At 41.7% G+C, this 15,750-nt stretch overlaps 1 protein-coding gene across 2 annotated transcripts in view; it reads right to left on the minus strand.

Moving 5' to 3' along the window:
• DCAF7 (DDB1 and CUL4 associated factor 7) overlaps positions 1-14,473 on the minus strand; it is a 30,511-nt gene extending 16,038 nt beyond the window's left edge. For both annotated transcript variants that reach the window (XR_013354770.1, XM_077853851.1), the window contains exon 1: positions 14,104-14,473. Coding sequence is in view for 1 of the 2 variants with exons in the window: in XM_077853851.1 (XP_077709977.1) it covers positions 14,104-14,241 (138 nt within the window). In the remaining variant the exon portion in view is untranslated. The remainder of the gene's footprint in view (positions 1-14,103) is intronic.
• Between the last annotated feature and the right edge of the window lie 1,277 nt (positions 14,474-15,750).

A 15,750-nucleotide genomic window follows, 5' to 3' on the forward strand; every position in this document is an offset into this window, starting at 1 on the left:
CTTTTAAAAACCTGATGATAGGGAACCCTGGGTGGCGCAGCGGTTTAGTGCCTGCCTTTGGCCCAGGGTGCGATCCTGGAGACCCGGGATCGAGTCCCACATCCGGCTCCCGGTGCATGGAGCCTGCTTCTCCCTCTGCCTATGTCTCTGCCTCTCTCTCTCTCTCTCTCTCTGTGTGACTATCATAAAAAAATTAAAAAAATAAAAACCTGATGATGACTAAATCTAAATATTCATTTTTATGGAACATCTACAGGCTTTCAAAAATCAAAAAATATAAGTCAGTAACACTACCCTAAGACAGCAATGAAAGTGGTATCACAGATAATACATGATAGGCTGCTTATTTATAACACAGTTAATTGGTAAAAGTTTAGAAGAAAGAGCAATAATTCAAAGGGGGCAAGTGAGAAGTGGAGATAGGATCTGAGCAGTCTCCAAAGGTATGTGTAAAGGCTCTGGGGATGCAAAGAAGAAAGAGAAGCCACCTCAAGAGATGAGAGAGAAAGAACAAATCAATGTACTAAGGCAGCAAACTAAATGACCCAGCTAGGAGCAGCAAGAAAATGAGAGGAACCATCTGAGACAGCAGTGCAGATGGTGCTGGGAAGGTGTGCCTGGGCAGGCTGCAGAGCCCTGAAAGCAAACTGAGGACCTAGGTGGGCTTTCCCCTATGAATGTGTCTGAGAAGGTGGTAGTAGGACTATGAGGCCTTGGAGGTAAGATATGAGTCCTGATAATGCTGGGCAGGACTGTCTGCCAGGCAAGGGGCTCAACCCAGAGACCCACAGGAAAACTGGAAAAGGTTAAGGGCCTATGGTGACAGGTAGTAAGAATGGCAGGGGACAACCAGGGATGGCCATTAGAGGGATTTTGGCTGAATGAACAGTTCTTTGAGAATTTAAAATACGGACCTTTACAGAAAATAATAAAGAAGGAAGATTCTAGATGGAACAGGGAAAATTCGCATCAACCGTGGTGGGGAAGGGAGGAGAAAACATGAGAGGTTAAATTTTGGGGCTCATTGGGTAGAATAAAGAATAAGCCTCGCATACAGATTTTGAACCAGATACTTCATTTATGTACCTATTCAATGAATTTTAATGAGTGGCTACTAGGTGCCAGGCACTAAGTTCTGAGGATAGGGCAGCAAGCTCAAGAAACAAAAATCTCCCTAATCACACAGGTAACGCTGTGGGCTTAAACTAGAGAAAACACTACATACTCTTCTAAAAGCTACCTTTCAAGTCATCAGATTCCCCCAACCTTGAAATATCAGATCCTGTGAGCATTTGCCCCTAATATCCTTTTTCCCCCCCTAATATCCTCTTAATGAGACATGCAAGGCTCTTTTATTACCTGGCCCTAGCCTATCTTACTTCCACTCTTATTTATCTAGTCACTGCTGCTTATATTTTCAGGTTCCTTTCCTTACACTGCCCTCTATGCTTGTAAAACCCTACCTCCTTTTGTCAACCTAAATCCCACCCAATTTCAGGAATCCAGAGCTCCTTACTTACTATGTGCTAGTTGTAGAACCTTGGACATGTTACTTAACTTTGCTAAACTGGTTTTCCAATCTGTAAAGTGAAGACATTCACAGTACCTACCTCAGAGTTCTTTGTGACACTCTTTGTATGTAAACACCCTTTGCATGTATACTGCTTAGGCTAGTGTCATACTCAGTGTATGAGCTTTTAATATTACTACTATGTCTCACCTCCTTCATAAACCATCTATAGTCTCCCTGGTACAGTGTGATCTTTCAGTACTGATCTATACCATTTGGTGACTAACCCCATACTGCCAAATGGAAGTACCTACATTATTGTCTTCCGCTATTTCACCCAGTAAATGCCTTAAAAACAGGCTGGTCTTACTTCTGCTTGTACTGCAAACAGCAGTGGTCTCCAAATCTGGCCCCTTAGATTTACCTGGAGTGCTCTACACATTCCTGGAGTCCCTAGCTCTAGCCCAAGATTCTGACTCAACAAGTGTCTTGTAGGGCCCAGGAATCTATCTATATTCTTAACCTCCCTGGATGACTGATTTAGCAAGGTCTGACCACCTCTGCACAACAATACCTAACCCAGGAAAGAAGTAGGTAATGGCTGGGATTTCATCTTTCCTGATCTTCCCAAAGACTTCACAAGTTTGCACAGACCTGTTTTATCCTTAACCGGACTTCAGCTCTTTTCTCTAACTATTGAGAGGAATAACAACTGGCTCTCACTGTTACTGTTTTTTGTTCAAATATATGTTTAAGGGATGTCTGGGTCCTCAGCGGTTGAGTGTCTGCCTTTGGCTCAGGGCGTGATGACTACATCCTGGAGTCCCAGGATCGAGTCCCGGAGTCCCTGCATGGAGCCTGCTTCTCCCTCTGCCTGTGTCTCTGCCTCTCTATCTCTCATGAATAAAATCTTTAAAAAATAAAATAAAATAAACAAATACATGTTTAAAATGAGATGATGAAAGAAAATGGAAGTTTTCTGTGAATATTCACATAATAGAGAGTGAAGTGGTAGTCTCCCATTAACTCCACCCCCCAGTTCAACTTACTCTCAAACCAGTTTGCTGTGTAGCTTTCCCAATGGTCTTTGGTGCATTTGTATGTATACGTACATGGTGGGGTGTTTTAAAAAACATAAAGAAGCTTGGACCATATAATGTATTCTGCAACTTGCTCTTAACTTATCTTGGAAGGTCTTCTCATGTCTACCTCATTCTTCTGTAGCAGGCCATGTTAAGCACATCATAACTTATTAACCATTCAGTCATTGTGATTATAGCCCATTGTTTTGCTATTATACTTCGTGCACATGTGCAAATGCTTTATTGAATAGATTGCTAGAGGTATAATTATTGCATTATATTTTAAATGTTAGTACCACAGAAACTATGAGATAATGAGTGTTAAGCATTAAAAAGTTTATAGATTTGATCCAAGAGATTTGAAGTTGCTTCCATGTATACTTCCTAAACAGTATACAAGAGTGCCAATTTCTCCATAACTTTTAAAACACTGAAAATAATCTTTTACATTTTTGCTAATCTGATGGATAAAAACAGTATTTCACCATTTTACTCTTGATGCTGAGCATATTTGTTTACTATTTCTACTTCTTTTTTTTTTTTTTGTATCTACTTCTGATTAACAGTAACAATTGTTAATCATCTATGTGCTTATGGTGGGCCAAGTACAAGCACAGTGCTTACTGCAAGCACTACCTCATTTAATCTTCTCACCATCTTCACGACGTAGGTACTATTCTTCTTTCCATTTTCCTAAGATACTAAGTAAAAGAGATGGTAAGTATCCTGCCAACAATCATGAAGCTGTCTTTTAAAGATTTTTAATATTTATTTATTTATTTATTTATGAGACAGAGAGAGTGCATGTGCACGCTGGGGGAGGGGCAGAAGGAAACACTCTCAGGCTCAGGGCTCAATTTCATGACCTTGAGACCACAACCTGAGCCAAAATCAAGTCAGACATCAAACTGACTGAGCCACCCAGGTGCCCCTGAAGGTGTCTTTTAAATCTTTTTTTTTTTTTTTTTAAAGATTTTATTTGTGAGAGAGAGAGAGAGAGACAGGCAGAGGGAGAAGCAGGCTCCATGCAGGGAGCCTGACGTGAGACTCGATCCCCAGTCTCCAGGATCACGCCCTGGGCTGAAGGTGGCGCTAAACCACTAAGCCACCGGGGCTGCCCTGAAGCTGCCTTTTAAATATAGATAATCCTGTCTCACAGCCCAAGCTCTTCACTATTATGCTATAAAAACACCGACCTAAAACATTTGCCCAGTTTACTGAGTTGTATCTTTTTCTTGATTCATAGGAACTCTTATAGATGATTACTATGCCTTTGATAAATTTGTCCATAAAACTCTGAGAGTGGTGCTTTTTTGAGAATAGATTTTTGACTACATTTTCAATTCTCCAAAAAAAAAAAAAAAATCCTTAGGAATTTAATTATTCAGATATTCTCCTGAAGTTTGGCACTTTGTTTTGCCTTAAAACTATGCTTCACCTAGGCTTTTGACTATAGTCTTAAAAAACCATTAGTAGCACTCTCAATCTTTGCACCCTCCCTCCTACTCCATATGTCCACTTATGTCCACAGGAAAGGGAGTTTCTGTCCCTGTCCCCCATGGGAAGAAATACTGAGGGTGAGGAGTTCTGCTCTTGCATCCCCACCCCTAATGAGCTCCAACTGTTAAACTGACCAAAGCATGAGCCAGGCATGTGTACATGTCCTACTAGAGGGCCTGACTGCTGTTAGGCAGGCACAACTGCACCTGCTCTTGCCCAGCCTGCTCCTAGATGGAGAGGCAAACCAGCTACTCATCATGGGTCTGGTCATCCTTTGCTCCAGTTTCTCTCCACGTTCCCCTGAGGAGGTGAGGTCAGGTTGCATCTGCCCATAAATCAGACGTGGAAAAGCAGAAAGTCTCACTTAAGTTTTAAGGCTAATCTGCATTTCTCCAACTTAGTTTACCAGGGAGTAGCATCATACTGGAGGTGCCTGTTCAGCCATTAGCAGAGTGGGGCTAGACTTCTCCTTTGGCTATTATTACTACTGGTATATAAGTTCCTTGATAAGAAGCTCCCAAGGGGAAAGGTGGTGACTGGTAGAATTTAGACACCAAAATTCTACCCTTAACACCATACATCTTCTATATTTTCTTGCTCAGACTTACAAGTTCCAACTAAATGACCTTTTTAAATTAATTTTTCATGATCTTTTAATTGGGTTTATCTTATTCTTTAAATTAACTTCTGTAGGGCAGCCTGAGTGGCTCAGCGGTTTGGTGCCGCCTTCAGCCCAGGGCGTGATCCTGGGGTCCCGGGATTGAGTCCCACATAGGGCTCCCTGCATGGAGCCTGTTTCTTCCTCTGCCTGTGTCTGTGCCTCTCTCTCTCTGTGTCTCTCATGAATAATTAAGTATTTTTTAAAAAATAAAAAATAAATTAACTTTTGTAGATTGTTGAAGAATTATAAAATGTATGACCATTGTATAAGACCAAAGTATAGGTACACAAAAAAGTGAATAACTTCCCCTCATCCCATACCCAATATATCACTGTGGAGACTGAGAAAAATTAAGGCCATTCCACCTCAAGTTTAGCATTAGCACAAGTACAGCCATCTTAGGCCCCTGTGAATAAGAGCTGAACTTTACTGGAAAAACTGCAGAATGTCCTCGGTAGGGAATCCCATATCAGAGTGAGAACAGAGCCCAAGCCAGTGGCAGAAAGTCCCATGTTAGAATGAGAACAGAGCTCAATGCCCTTGAAAGCCCCATATCAGAATGTAAACAGAACTTGAGAAATTCCTCCAATTCCTCCACCCCTTCTGAAAATCCCCTAGACCAGCCCATAAAAAACCCAGCTGTAACCCACTTCGGGGTCCAAGTCCCTGCTCCGCTGTGTCGCGTATACGAGCTTGCTAATAAACCCTCGTGTGCTTGCATCGGTGTCGGCTCCGTGGTGGTTTCTCGGATTTGCAATCTTGGGCACAACATCACAATTATTTACTGTATATTGCTTCTTTATGCTCAAACATATATACACACAAGTATAGGGTTTTCTCTCAACTTTTAGAAAAATGGAATACTCTGGGGATCCCTGGGTGGCTCAGCGGTTTAGCGCCTCCCTTCGGCTCAGGGTGTGATCCTGGAGTCCCGGGATCGAGTCCCACATCGGGCTCCGTGCATGGAGCCTGCTTCTCCCTCTGCCTGTGTCTCTGCCTCTGTGTGTGTGTGTGTATGTGTCTTTCATGAATGAATAAATAAATAAAATCTTAAAAAAAAAAAGACTTACAAGTTGCAGTGCTATAATCTTTTCATTAATACTATACTATATCCAAAAAAAAAAAAAAATACTATACTATATCCAGTGCTATAATCTTTTCATTAATTTAACAAAATGAGGACATCCCTCAGGTAAATACAGAGATCCAACTCATTCTTTAACTGATGCATACATATTTCGTGGAATAAATGTACCATACTATGTTGGTCAACAACTCTCCTAATCATGCATGTTGTTTCCCTTTTTTGCCACTACTTAACATGCCCCATACGTGTGTGCTTATATACTGCTATCTTTATTTCTGAAGGCCAAACCCAAGAATGAGACTGCTGTATTAGAAGGTATGCATATTGTATTTATTTATTCATTTTAATGCAGCAATACCTGCTTTAATTAATCAATTACTTCTCTTTTAAATTTTTATTATTTTTAATCAATTAATTCTTAAATTTATTTTTTAAGTAGGCTCTATCCCCAAGCCCAATGTGGAACTTGAACTCATGACCCTAAGATCAAGAGTTACACGCTTTACCAACTGAGCCAGCCAGACACCCCAAGATATGTGCATTTTTAGTTTTATGGGATGCTGAATTACTTTCCAAATAGGCTATAGCAATTCACACTCCTACCAGCATGTGTTCATTTCCTCATACCATCAACAACACTAGAAGCAGTTAACTTTATTTTTATCAACTTAAAAGGAAAAAAAAATTACTTGGTCAATTCTCATTTCCCTTAACTACCTGTGAGGTTGAGCATCTTTTCCTATTTATTCAACATTCACACTTCTCCTATGAACTAGCTATTTATACTTGGTCCATTTTTCTATCACATTAACCTGTCATGTTTTGAAAGTATTTCCCCTGGCCTACCATTCGTCTTCTGACTTTATCCACAGCATTATCTTCTCACATAGAAATGTTTTATTTGTATGTAATATGATCTGCCAATCTTTTCCTTATTTGACTCTGGATTTAATGATTGGTTTTAAGATTGTCTTCTCTTCTGCTCACCCCTACTGCCTCAGTACAAATTTCCTAATCAGTTTTCTTCTATTATTGCTTGTGAGACTTTTCTTAACATTTAAATATTAGATCTGGAATTGATTTTAATATACAACATTAATTAGCAGGCTCTAATTTTTTCTGGCAGACAGCCAATTATGCCAATATAATTTATTAATTTTCTTCCTAGTGAATTAAGGTTTTATCTTACCACATACTACATTTCTAATATATACTTAGATCCATTTTGGAACATTCTATGTGGTTCCAATAATCTCTCTGGCTATAACTATACCAATCCAGTGTATTTATTCTATTTTATTCTGATAGGGCAATTGTTTCCCTTTGTTTTTCAACACGTTCTTTTATCTCTTTTTTTTTTCCCCACATTTGTATATATTTATTTTTAAGGCTCTGGTGACAAACAATATTCCAATTCTGGCTCTGCTTTTACCATCTATGTCACTTTGGGTAAGTCATTTATCATATCTGGGCCTCAGTTCTCTCATCCTCCCTTAAGTTTTGATATGTAGTAATTTTTCCTAATCAACGGACTTCCCTTAACTTAAAAAATTTATTTTCTTAGTACATGGCCCATTTTTGTAAATTGAGTTATCTTTTCTAAAAGTGCATTATTTTGGGGTGCCTGGGTGGCTCAGTTGTTTAAGCATCTACCTTTGGCTCAGGTCATGATTCCAGGTTCCTGGGATCTAGATCTGTATTGGGCTTCCTGCTTAGCAGGGAGCCTGCTTCTCTCTGTCTGTCTGCCACTCCTTCTGTGGCTCCTGCTACTTGTTCTCTCTCTCTCAAATAAATGAATAAAATCTTTTTTTAAGTGAATTATTTTTACAACATAAATCTATATTCTTAAGCATATTCTCAGGTATTTATAGTGGCACAATCTATAATAATTGCACATTTGTAGACATTGCTCAATTACCTTCTGTCATCAAATGTGGTACACCTAATTTCTCCTCTTCAAGAGGACTCAACTGTTTTTGCCTGGCTGCCCATTTCTTTCTTCATCCTTAAAACTGAGCAACTTTCCTAGGAAAGTTTTCAGTGTCAATGTTTTGTGTTCATTTTTCTTGAGAGAAAGAGTTTAAACTCATTACTTTAAACTTTTATTTCCATAAAGTCTTTTTTTTTTAAAGATTTTATTTATTTATTCATGAGAGACACACACAGAGAGAGAGGCAGAGATACAGGCAGAGGGAGAAGCAGGCTCCATGCAGGGAGCCTGATGTGGGACTTGATCCCAGGACCCCAGGATCACGCCCTGGGTCAAAGGCAGGCTCTATACCACTGAGCCACCAGGGCTGCCCTAAACCGTGGATATTACTATGTCAAAATGTCTCCTAAGACACATATATGCAGGGTGCATGGGTGGTGCAGTCAGTTGAGCAGCCGATTCTTGGTTGGCTCAGGTCGTGGTCTAAGGGTCATGCGATAGAGCCCCATGTCAGGCTCCATGCTCGGTGTGGAGTCTATTTGAGATTCTCTTTCCCTATGCCCCTGCCCCCACACCTCCACCCCCAATCTCTCTATAAAATAAGTAAATAAATCTCTAAATAAGCCTATATGCAACATAAAATATTTACTGCGAAGAGACATGACCACATCTTCACTTTCAAATGCTTTCATGAGTAACAACATAAGTTACTATTCACATAGTAAAATTCACATCTTACATTTTAAAAAAATTTAAAAGATGTCATGCCTATCTTGTTATTTCATGCTCCTTGAGAGAGGAAACTGTATTCCACTTTATTACACACAGTGCTAGTATCAGAACATGAAGATGAATGTGTATATACATGTAATTCTTTTTTTTTTTTTTTTTTTTTTTTTTTTTTTAAGTAGGCTCCAGTAAGCACCCAGCATGAAGCCCAAAGTGGGGCTGGATCTCACAACCTCAGATCAAGACCTGAACCATTATCAAGAGTCACTCAACCAACTGAGCCACTCAGGCACCTCCGTATATATGTAATTGTGTTAAAGCCCCAAGTTATGCAAATCAATAGGCCACTCCAGTCAGTGGAACATTTTCTTTCTCTCTTTCTTTTTTTAGTGGAACATTTTCTATGATTGTTAATATAACCAAAATCAGCTAAGCAAAATCCTGTGAGAATAAACCAGCTTTTCTTAATCTTTTCCATTTGTCCTCCCTTCAAGCCTGTTCTTGACTGAGTATTGTTGATCAATGTCTGCAGAGGAGCCTTGCCTTGTCAAACTCTGAGATGAATTCTGTCATAGTACCCTGTCAGCTCAGAGACTAAGCCAACAGCTCTAGCATCCTGGCCTCAGGCAAGCCAGACTACCTACAGAACACAGATTCATTCCTTGCTCAAATCACAGCTTCTCCAGTAAGTCTGTATGAACCAGGTTAGGACAAAAAGTAATAAAGCAGCAGCACTTTTATCCAGTGGTCCCATGGAGGAATTAGTCCTCTCACTGTCTAGAAAAAAGAAAGGAGGAAGTTAAAATCAGAAGAGTTTTATATTTTAAATTCCCCTGGCTGACAGTCTTGACAGGGACTGATGGAGCACTGCAAAATTCTATCTATCATAAATACTTAGGTGTACTAAAACACTTTGTCTTTTTTGTTGCCAATTTTCTATCTGGTAGCAAAGGCCACAGAAGGTTACTAAGTATCATAATTGTGCCTAAAACACTTAAGTATGTGTTCAATACATATCTGTTGAATTAAATGAAGAGATTCCTGAAGGGCTGCCACAAATACTAAGGAACGAAAATTTATATGCCAGAGTCAAAATTATTATGTGCCAAATAGATAAAATAACTACTTTAAAATCTCAGAAGCATCAACACAGGCCGAAAAGGCAAGCAGTCATCCCATGTGTATTTCAAGTACAAGATAGTCTTATCCAGATTCACTACCAGTATTTTTCAAAAAGCATCAGGTATACCTATTTCTCTCTTCAGAACCTCAAAATGTTTTCTAGATGCTAAATCTTAAAGCATTATGGTCAGCTAGATAAATATTAGGAAAAAATAAACCTCTATCAATCTGCCAATTCTATTCAAAACCAACCCTGAAACATGCAAACAAGTGAAAAGAAGCCCAGGAACTGGTACCATCTTTTGCCCTAGAACGGCAAATACCGCCTCTCTAAAGATCATAGATATGGTCAAAACTCAGGAGATGTACCAGCATTCTAATACCAGCTACTGTGTTTAAGCCAGGTAGAATAAGAGAAAATGGGCTTAAACTGGTATATTACAGTACCTGAGTCTGACTACAAGAAGCTTCTAGACCACAAAAATGGATTTAGTTGAAAGGAATCAAGGGAATTTTTTCCTCCAGGTCTTTAAAAGGCAGAGTAATGAACATGATATTTTAAGGTAGCTTTCTGGCCTGGGGTCTTGATTCCTCTCTGGAAAATATAAGTAACATTTATATAACACCTATATAATTCTCCTTGATTATATTTCAATGATACAGATACAGTAATGATGATTAAATAACAACAGCCAACATTTCTAAATTGCTTACCATGTATGTCCCAGGCAGAGTTCCTAAACGCATTACATATATATTAACTCATTTAGTATTACTTATTACCTTCATCTTACAGATGAGCAAACAGGCACAAACATTAACTTGCCCAAAGCCACACAAAACTGGGAAGAGGTAGGACTGAAACCTCAACACCAAATACCTCAAAGGGACTATCTGGTAATAGAGCTTTTTGCATGGGATAGAAGAGCAGAATCAAAGTTCAGGTGCATGTTAGATACAGAAAGATAGAATTCCTGCCTCTGGTCAGCAGATGCCCAAGTAATCCTAGGGTAATGTTCTTAGAGTGCCATCTGGACCACCTATTTCTGATTCAGTTGAGCGTCTGTTAACTTCAGAAGTGGAGCCCAGGAATGTGCAAATCCCTCAGAGGAATCTCAAACACACTAAAATTTAGAAAACCATCACTCCAACACCAATGCTGCTATATCCCCCCGTAGAGACCACAAAAAGATGAAACACAAATACTGATAATGAGACTTCTTATTCCAAATGTAGATGATAGAATCTGGCTCTTTACTCTAAAACAATTCCCAAATTTATTCAGATGATGGAACACTTGAAAGTCAAGTTGTTGAAATACTAATAAAATTTATTTCTACTGAACTACAAATACAAATAATTTTACTATAGGAAAAATATGATTACATTACTACAAACCTTTTAGAAATTATAATCATGTATTCTGATGTCAGTGTCTCCACAATAAAAAAGATGACCATTTCTGGATCATCTTTTTTTTTCATCATTTCTTTTTCATCAATGTTAAAAGCTGTGTCCATTTATTTTGCCCTCTGCTGGTAATCACTATCGACAGCAAGCAGGTAACAAAGATCTGAAAATTCCAACCAATAACTTTTAAATTTCTCTAAATTGTGAAGTCCAGCACCTTCTTGGTAAAAGTTTTGTCCAAAACTGAGCCTAAGAGGCATTGTGTTAGAGTGGTATTTACTACTCACCAGCCCCTAGACACAGATCCTTTACATCAGGGTTTAACTTGAGGTCCATGAACTTGAACTGGAAAATCACATTTTGTATTTTCACTAACCTCTGGCTGAAATTTAGCATTTCCTTCCATTATGAAGGGAGACAACTACTGACAACCAAGTCAATATCTGACTTTGTCACTAACAGAAATCATATTTTTATCATATCACATTACTATAATTAACCATCTTGAAATGCTATTTATCCTCACACTACTTTAAAATTATAGTCATATTTACACTGGATGGTGTAATCTAATGAATTAATTAAAAAGTACAGGGGCACCTGTGTGGTTCAGTCAGTTGGGTGTTCAACTCTTGGTTTTGGCTCAGGTCATGATCTCAGGATCATGCTCAAGCCCCATCCAGGGGCTCTGCACTCAGCAGGGAGTCTGCTTGAGATATTCTCTCTCTCTCTGGACCTCCCCCACTCCCTAAAAAAAAAGTACCTGTTACTATAACTCCACTTTTTAAAAAATGTTTTTGATAACTGTAGTTCAATATAATCAATTTCCTTCGTAATCCTATGTATTTTATGCATTTGAAAATGGAATTATGAAAAGAGGTCTACTGGCTTCAGATTCCCAAGGTGTCCATAGCATGCATACGTCCGCATATATACATACACACGTTAAGAACCCTGACTTAGAGAAGTTGGGGCACAAAAAAAGCTTTAAGGTACTGGCTTGCCTACATCATGCCCATGAGTTAAGATAGAAATAACTGCTTATCTCATGATTACTGGGATTATCAGTTTACATTTCACTACTGAGACCCATAGTTCCTGTGTGCCTGGCACAAAGGAGTTCCACTAGGTTGCTAAATGAAAGGACAAACTTTGGGGTAGAGTTCCTATAAGTGAGGTTAACCCCAGTTACTTCACTGATTGTACCAGGAGCCTAACTGTGGCTTAGCTCCTCCTTTCTTAGAAATGAGGCAGCTTCATCTTACCCAAATTGACTCTGGAAGACCTTATGAGAAAAAAGGGGCCACCAATTTGAGTAAAAAAAACTCGAGCCCTATGAAAGATATATTTTACTGTTTTTTTTTTTAAACACATATTCTTAAATAATAGTTCTAGTGGTCTCAATTTTACTAACATAGTTTCCACATCAGGACCTTGAATTCCATTCCATTCTGCTATCCACTATGGGGCATAAGGAAGTGGGAGCCAATACAGAAAATAAAACTATGTCTTGCTCAGGACTCTCTGCTTTCTGTAGAAATAGGGAGACTTCAGTATCAGTGTGTAGTCCCTGGGATTTGTGTGTAAATTGTGTATATTATATCGGGGCAATGAGAGTCCTTCGTTTTCATCAGTTTCTCAAAGGGGATTCTAGAGGGACACCTGGGTGGCTCAAACAGTTCAACATCTGCCTTCGGCTCAGGTAATGATCTCAGAGTGCTGGGATAAAGTCCTACAATGGGCTCCCTGCTCAACGGGGAGAGTTTGCTTGTCCCTCTCCCTCTCGCACCCCCAGTTCATGCATGCAAAGTTGAGACCTAGACTCTAGAGAAATGCTTCTGGAAAACTGTAAACAAACTTACAATGCACAAATGTTTTTTGATAAGACCTTTATGTGTAAAAAAGAACTCTTCCTACAACAAACTGTAGGTCAGAAATAATAAGATTAACCTGTGCAACACCCCACAGCTATTTAGTGGACTAGACAGAACCAAATTCCACTTGGCTTTTTCCCCTGCACCATGCCTATCACTGTACACACAGTTTTATTCTTAAGCCATGATGTTCATGGTGTCAAGCAGGAGTTGAAGAAGGCTTTAAACACCACTAGCCAAGGCTCTCAGTTGCTCTGTTCTCACTCTCACAGTGTTTAATACAGCAAGTAGAAAGATTAAGGGATAAAGGAAATAAAATTCTTCCTACGGACATATTCAACAACTTTCAAAAATATATTGATGCTGCAATGTCCGCTAAAAAGATTCTTCCTATTGTCTGTGCATCTATGAAAGATCCTCAAATTGTCAATGTCCAGAAAGACTTACTACTCAAGTTACACTTTTGCATCAGCATGAAAGAAGCCAAGAAAAGGTAAGGAACGTGTCCTCCTTCTCTATTCTGAAATAGAATTATCTGAAAACGTGGCAGGATCACGGTCACAGAACAAAACTTCCAAAAAGAGATCGCTTTTAAGAGGACAGATACGAGGCAGCAACAGCAGTTAACACTCCCAGCAGAAGAGCCGGGGAGGGGGAATCCATGAATAGCACCTGAGGATGGGAGTAGGAGGCGGGGAAGCCTGCACACTGAACAGCCCTAACAGAAATCTAGCGTGGCCAAGAGTGTATGACCACCGACTGAGGCGCCAGCACCTTTCTTCACAGCCATCCCTCTCTCTTCCCCTGTCCGCCCCCCAAGTTGAAGCAAAGCGGCGGGAAGAGAGAGAACTGGAGTGATAAATGACGTAGCCCTTGGGGGGATAAAGTCGAGTTTGAGTGCCATTTCCCCGCGAAATAACTGTCTGACTCGGGCAAGTCACAACACGGTGCCTCAGTTTCCCCATAAGTAAAACGGGGGGGGGGGGGTAATTACACTCCTGACTACATAGGAATGCTGTCAGGATTAAACGAAACAATGAGTGCGAAAGCTTCTGCACAGGGCCAGACTCTGACGAACCACTCCGGGAGCGCTAAGGCAAGTCCGCAGCAGGGTCCCGGGGTCTGGGCTCCGGCCCGGAAAGGGTGCTCCCGGGGCCCGCTCCCCGCCAGCTGGGTTCCGAGCCCCTGCCCGGCCCACCTTGTTGTTGTACTCCTCCACGAAGCTGCCCAGCGCCAGACGAAAGCGCTTGTCGGGCCGCACGCTCCAGTTCATGGCGTAGACGGTCCAAGGCGCTTCATACTTGTAGATCTCCTTCCGTTTGCCGTGCAGGGACATGGTGGCGGCGGCGCGGCCGCAGTGCGGGCCGGGACGACAGCGAGCTGCTGCGGGCCGGGCGCGAGTCAGGCGGGGAGCCGGGCCTGAGACTGAGGGGTCCGCAGGGAGGCGGGGAGGGGGCGGGCAGGGACGGCCTAGCCCGGAAGCGGGGCCGCGGCGACAGACAACGACCGCCGGGCCCGACCCCTAGTTTCCAACCCGCTTCGGCTCGGACAACAGCCACCTTCCGTTTGAAGCCCCGCCCCGCCCTCCTGAAACGGAAGCCACGCGACCCCCGTGGCTGCGCCGGCCGTTGGCTGCCTGACTTGTTCTTTCGAAAGGTTCCTTCTCCTCATTGGCTAGGGCAGCCGTAGCTTCTGAAACTCTTTCCTATTGGCGTAAATGTCTGTCATTCCAATGACTTGCCCCGCCCTATTTCGGGGGGGGCCGGCGCTTTCTCAGCCCCAAAGGTGATTGGCTGACAGGGATGTCAGTCAGAGAGATAACGGCGCAGTGCGGGTGAATGGGGGCGTGGGTGGCCTGGGGGCGAGCTAGCTGCGGCGGGGGCAGGCCTGCAAATTCTAGGCCAAGTCTCTGAGAGTGAAACCTCCTGCGTGACCTGCTCTGACTTTCTCGCTGCAGCTGACATTCCGAGTGGCTTCTCCACGCTGTCCAGTAGAAATTTACAGTCTCCCTTACCCGGGGGCCTGCGGCCTGACGGCCTGGCCAGAGCCAACGGGAATCACCCTAATCTCCTCCCGTAGACGGGGGGAGCTGCTCTCCCAGGATCCTCAAAGGGCAGGCGGCGGCGGACACGCCTTTGCAGACCGACCTGCATGTGTAGTCAGGCCTTCCTATGCTTTCCTGGCCATTCTAGAAATCCTCCGAATTTCAGCGTTGGTGAAAGTTAAGTCAGCGACCCAACTTGCCCTAAGTTTTTGTCGGTTCCCCTTCATTCCATGCCTTTCCCCGCAGCGGAGCCCAAGGAAAAAGCTGATCAAGCCCTTGCACAGATCTGTGTCCTCAGTTTGAAATGGAGAAGGGCGGGACGCCTGGGTGGCTCGGCGGCGGTTGGGCATCTGCCTTTGGCTCAGGGCGTGATCCTGGGATCTGGGATCGAGTCTTCCATCGGGTTCCCTGCATGGGGCCTGCTTCTCCCTCTGCCTATGTCTCTGCCTCTCTCTCTGTGTCTCTCATGAATAAATAAATAAATCTTAAAAAAAAAAATGTAATGGAGAAGAGCCCGATCTAGGTAACATCTCTTTATAGTTTAAATGGTTTCCAATGCTTTGCTTTCAACACAATGAAAGGAGAATCGTAGGACTAGATGATATCATTAAATATGGATTTAAATATAGTGGACTGTTGAACAACTCAAAGAATTGAGTGGCTGCTATATATAACAAACCCTGTAGTGGTCCATCTACTTTCTTGTTTGAGCACGTTTTCTCTGCTTAAGTTTGTGTGTGTGTGTGTTATTTTAAAGATTTTATTTATTTATTCATGAGAGACACGCACAGGCAGAGGGAG

This window comes from Canis aureus, chromosome 16, assembly GCF_053574225.1.
Source record: "Canis aureus isolate CA01 chromosome 16, VMU_Caureus_v.1.0, whole genome shotgun sequence".
Taxonomy (NCBI): domain Eukaryota; kingdom Metazoa; phylum Chordata; class Mammalia; order Carnivora; family Canidae; genus Canis; species Canis aureus.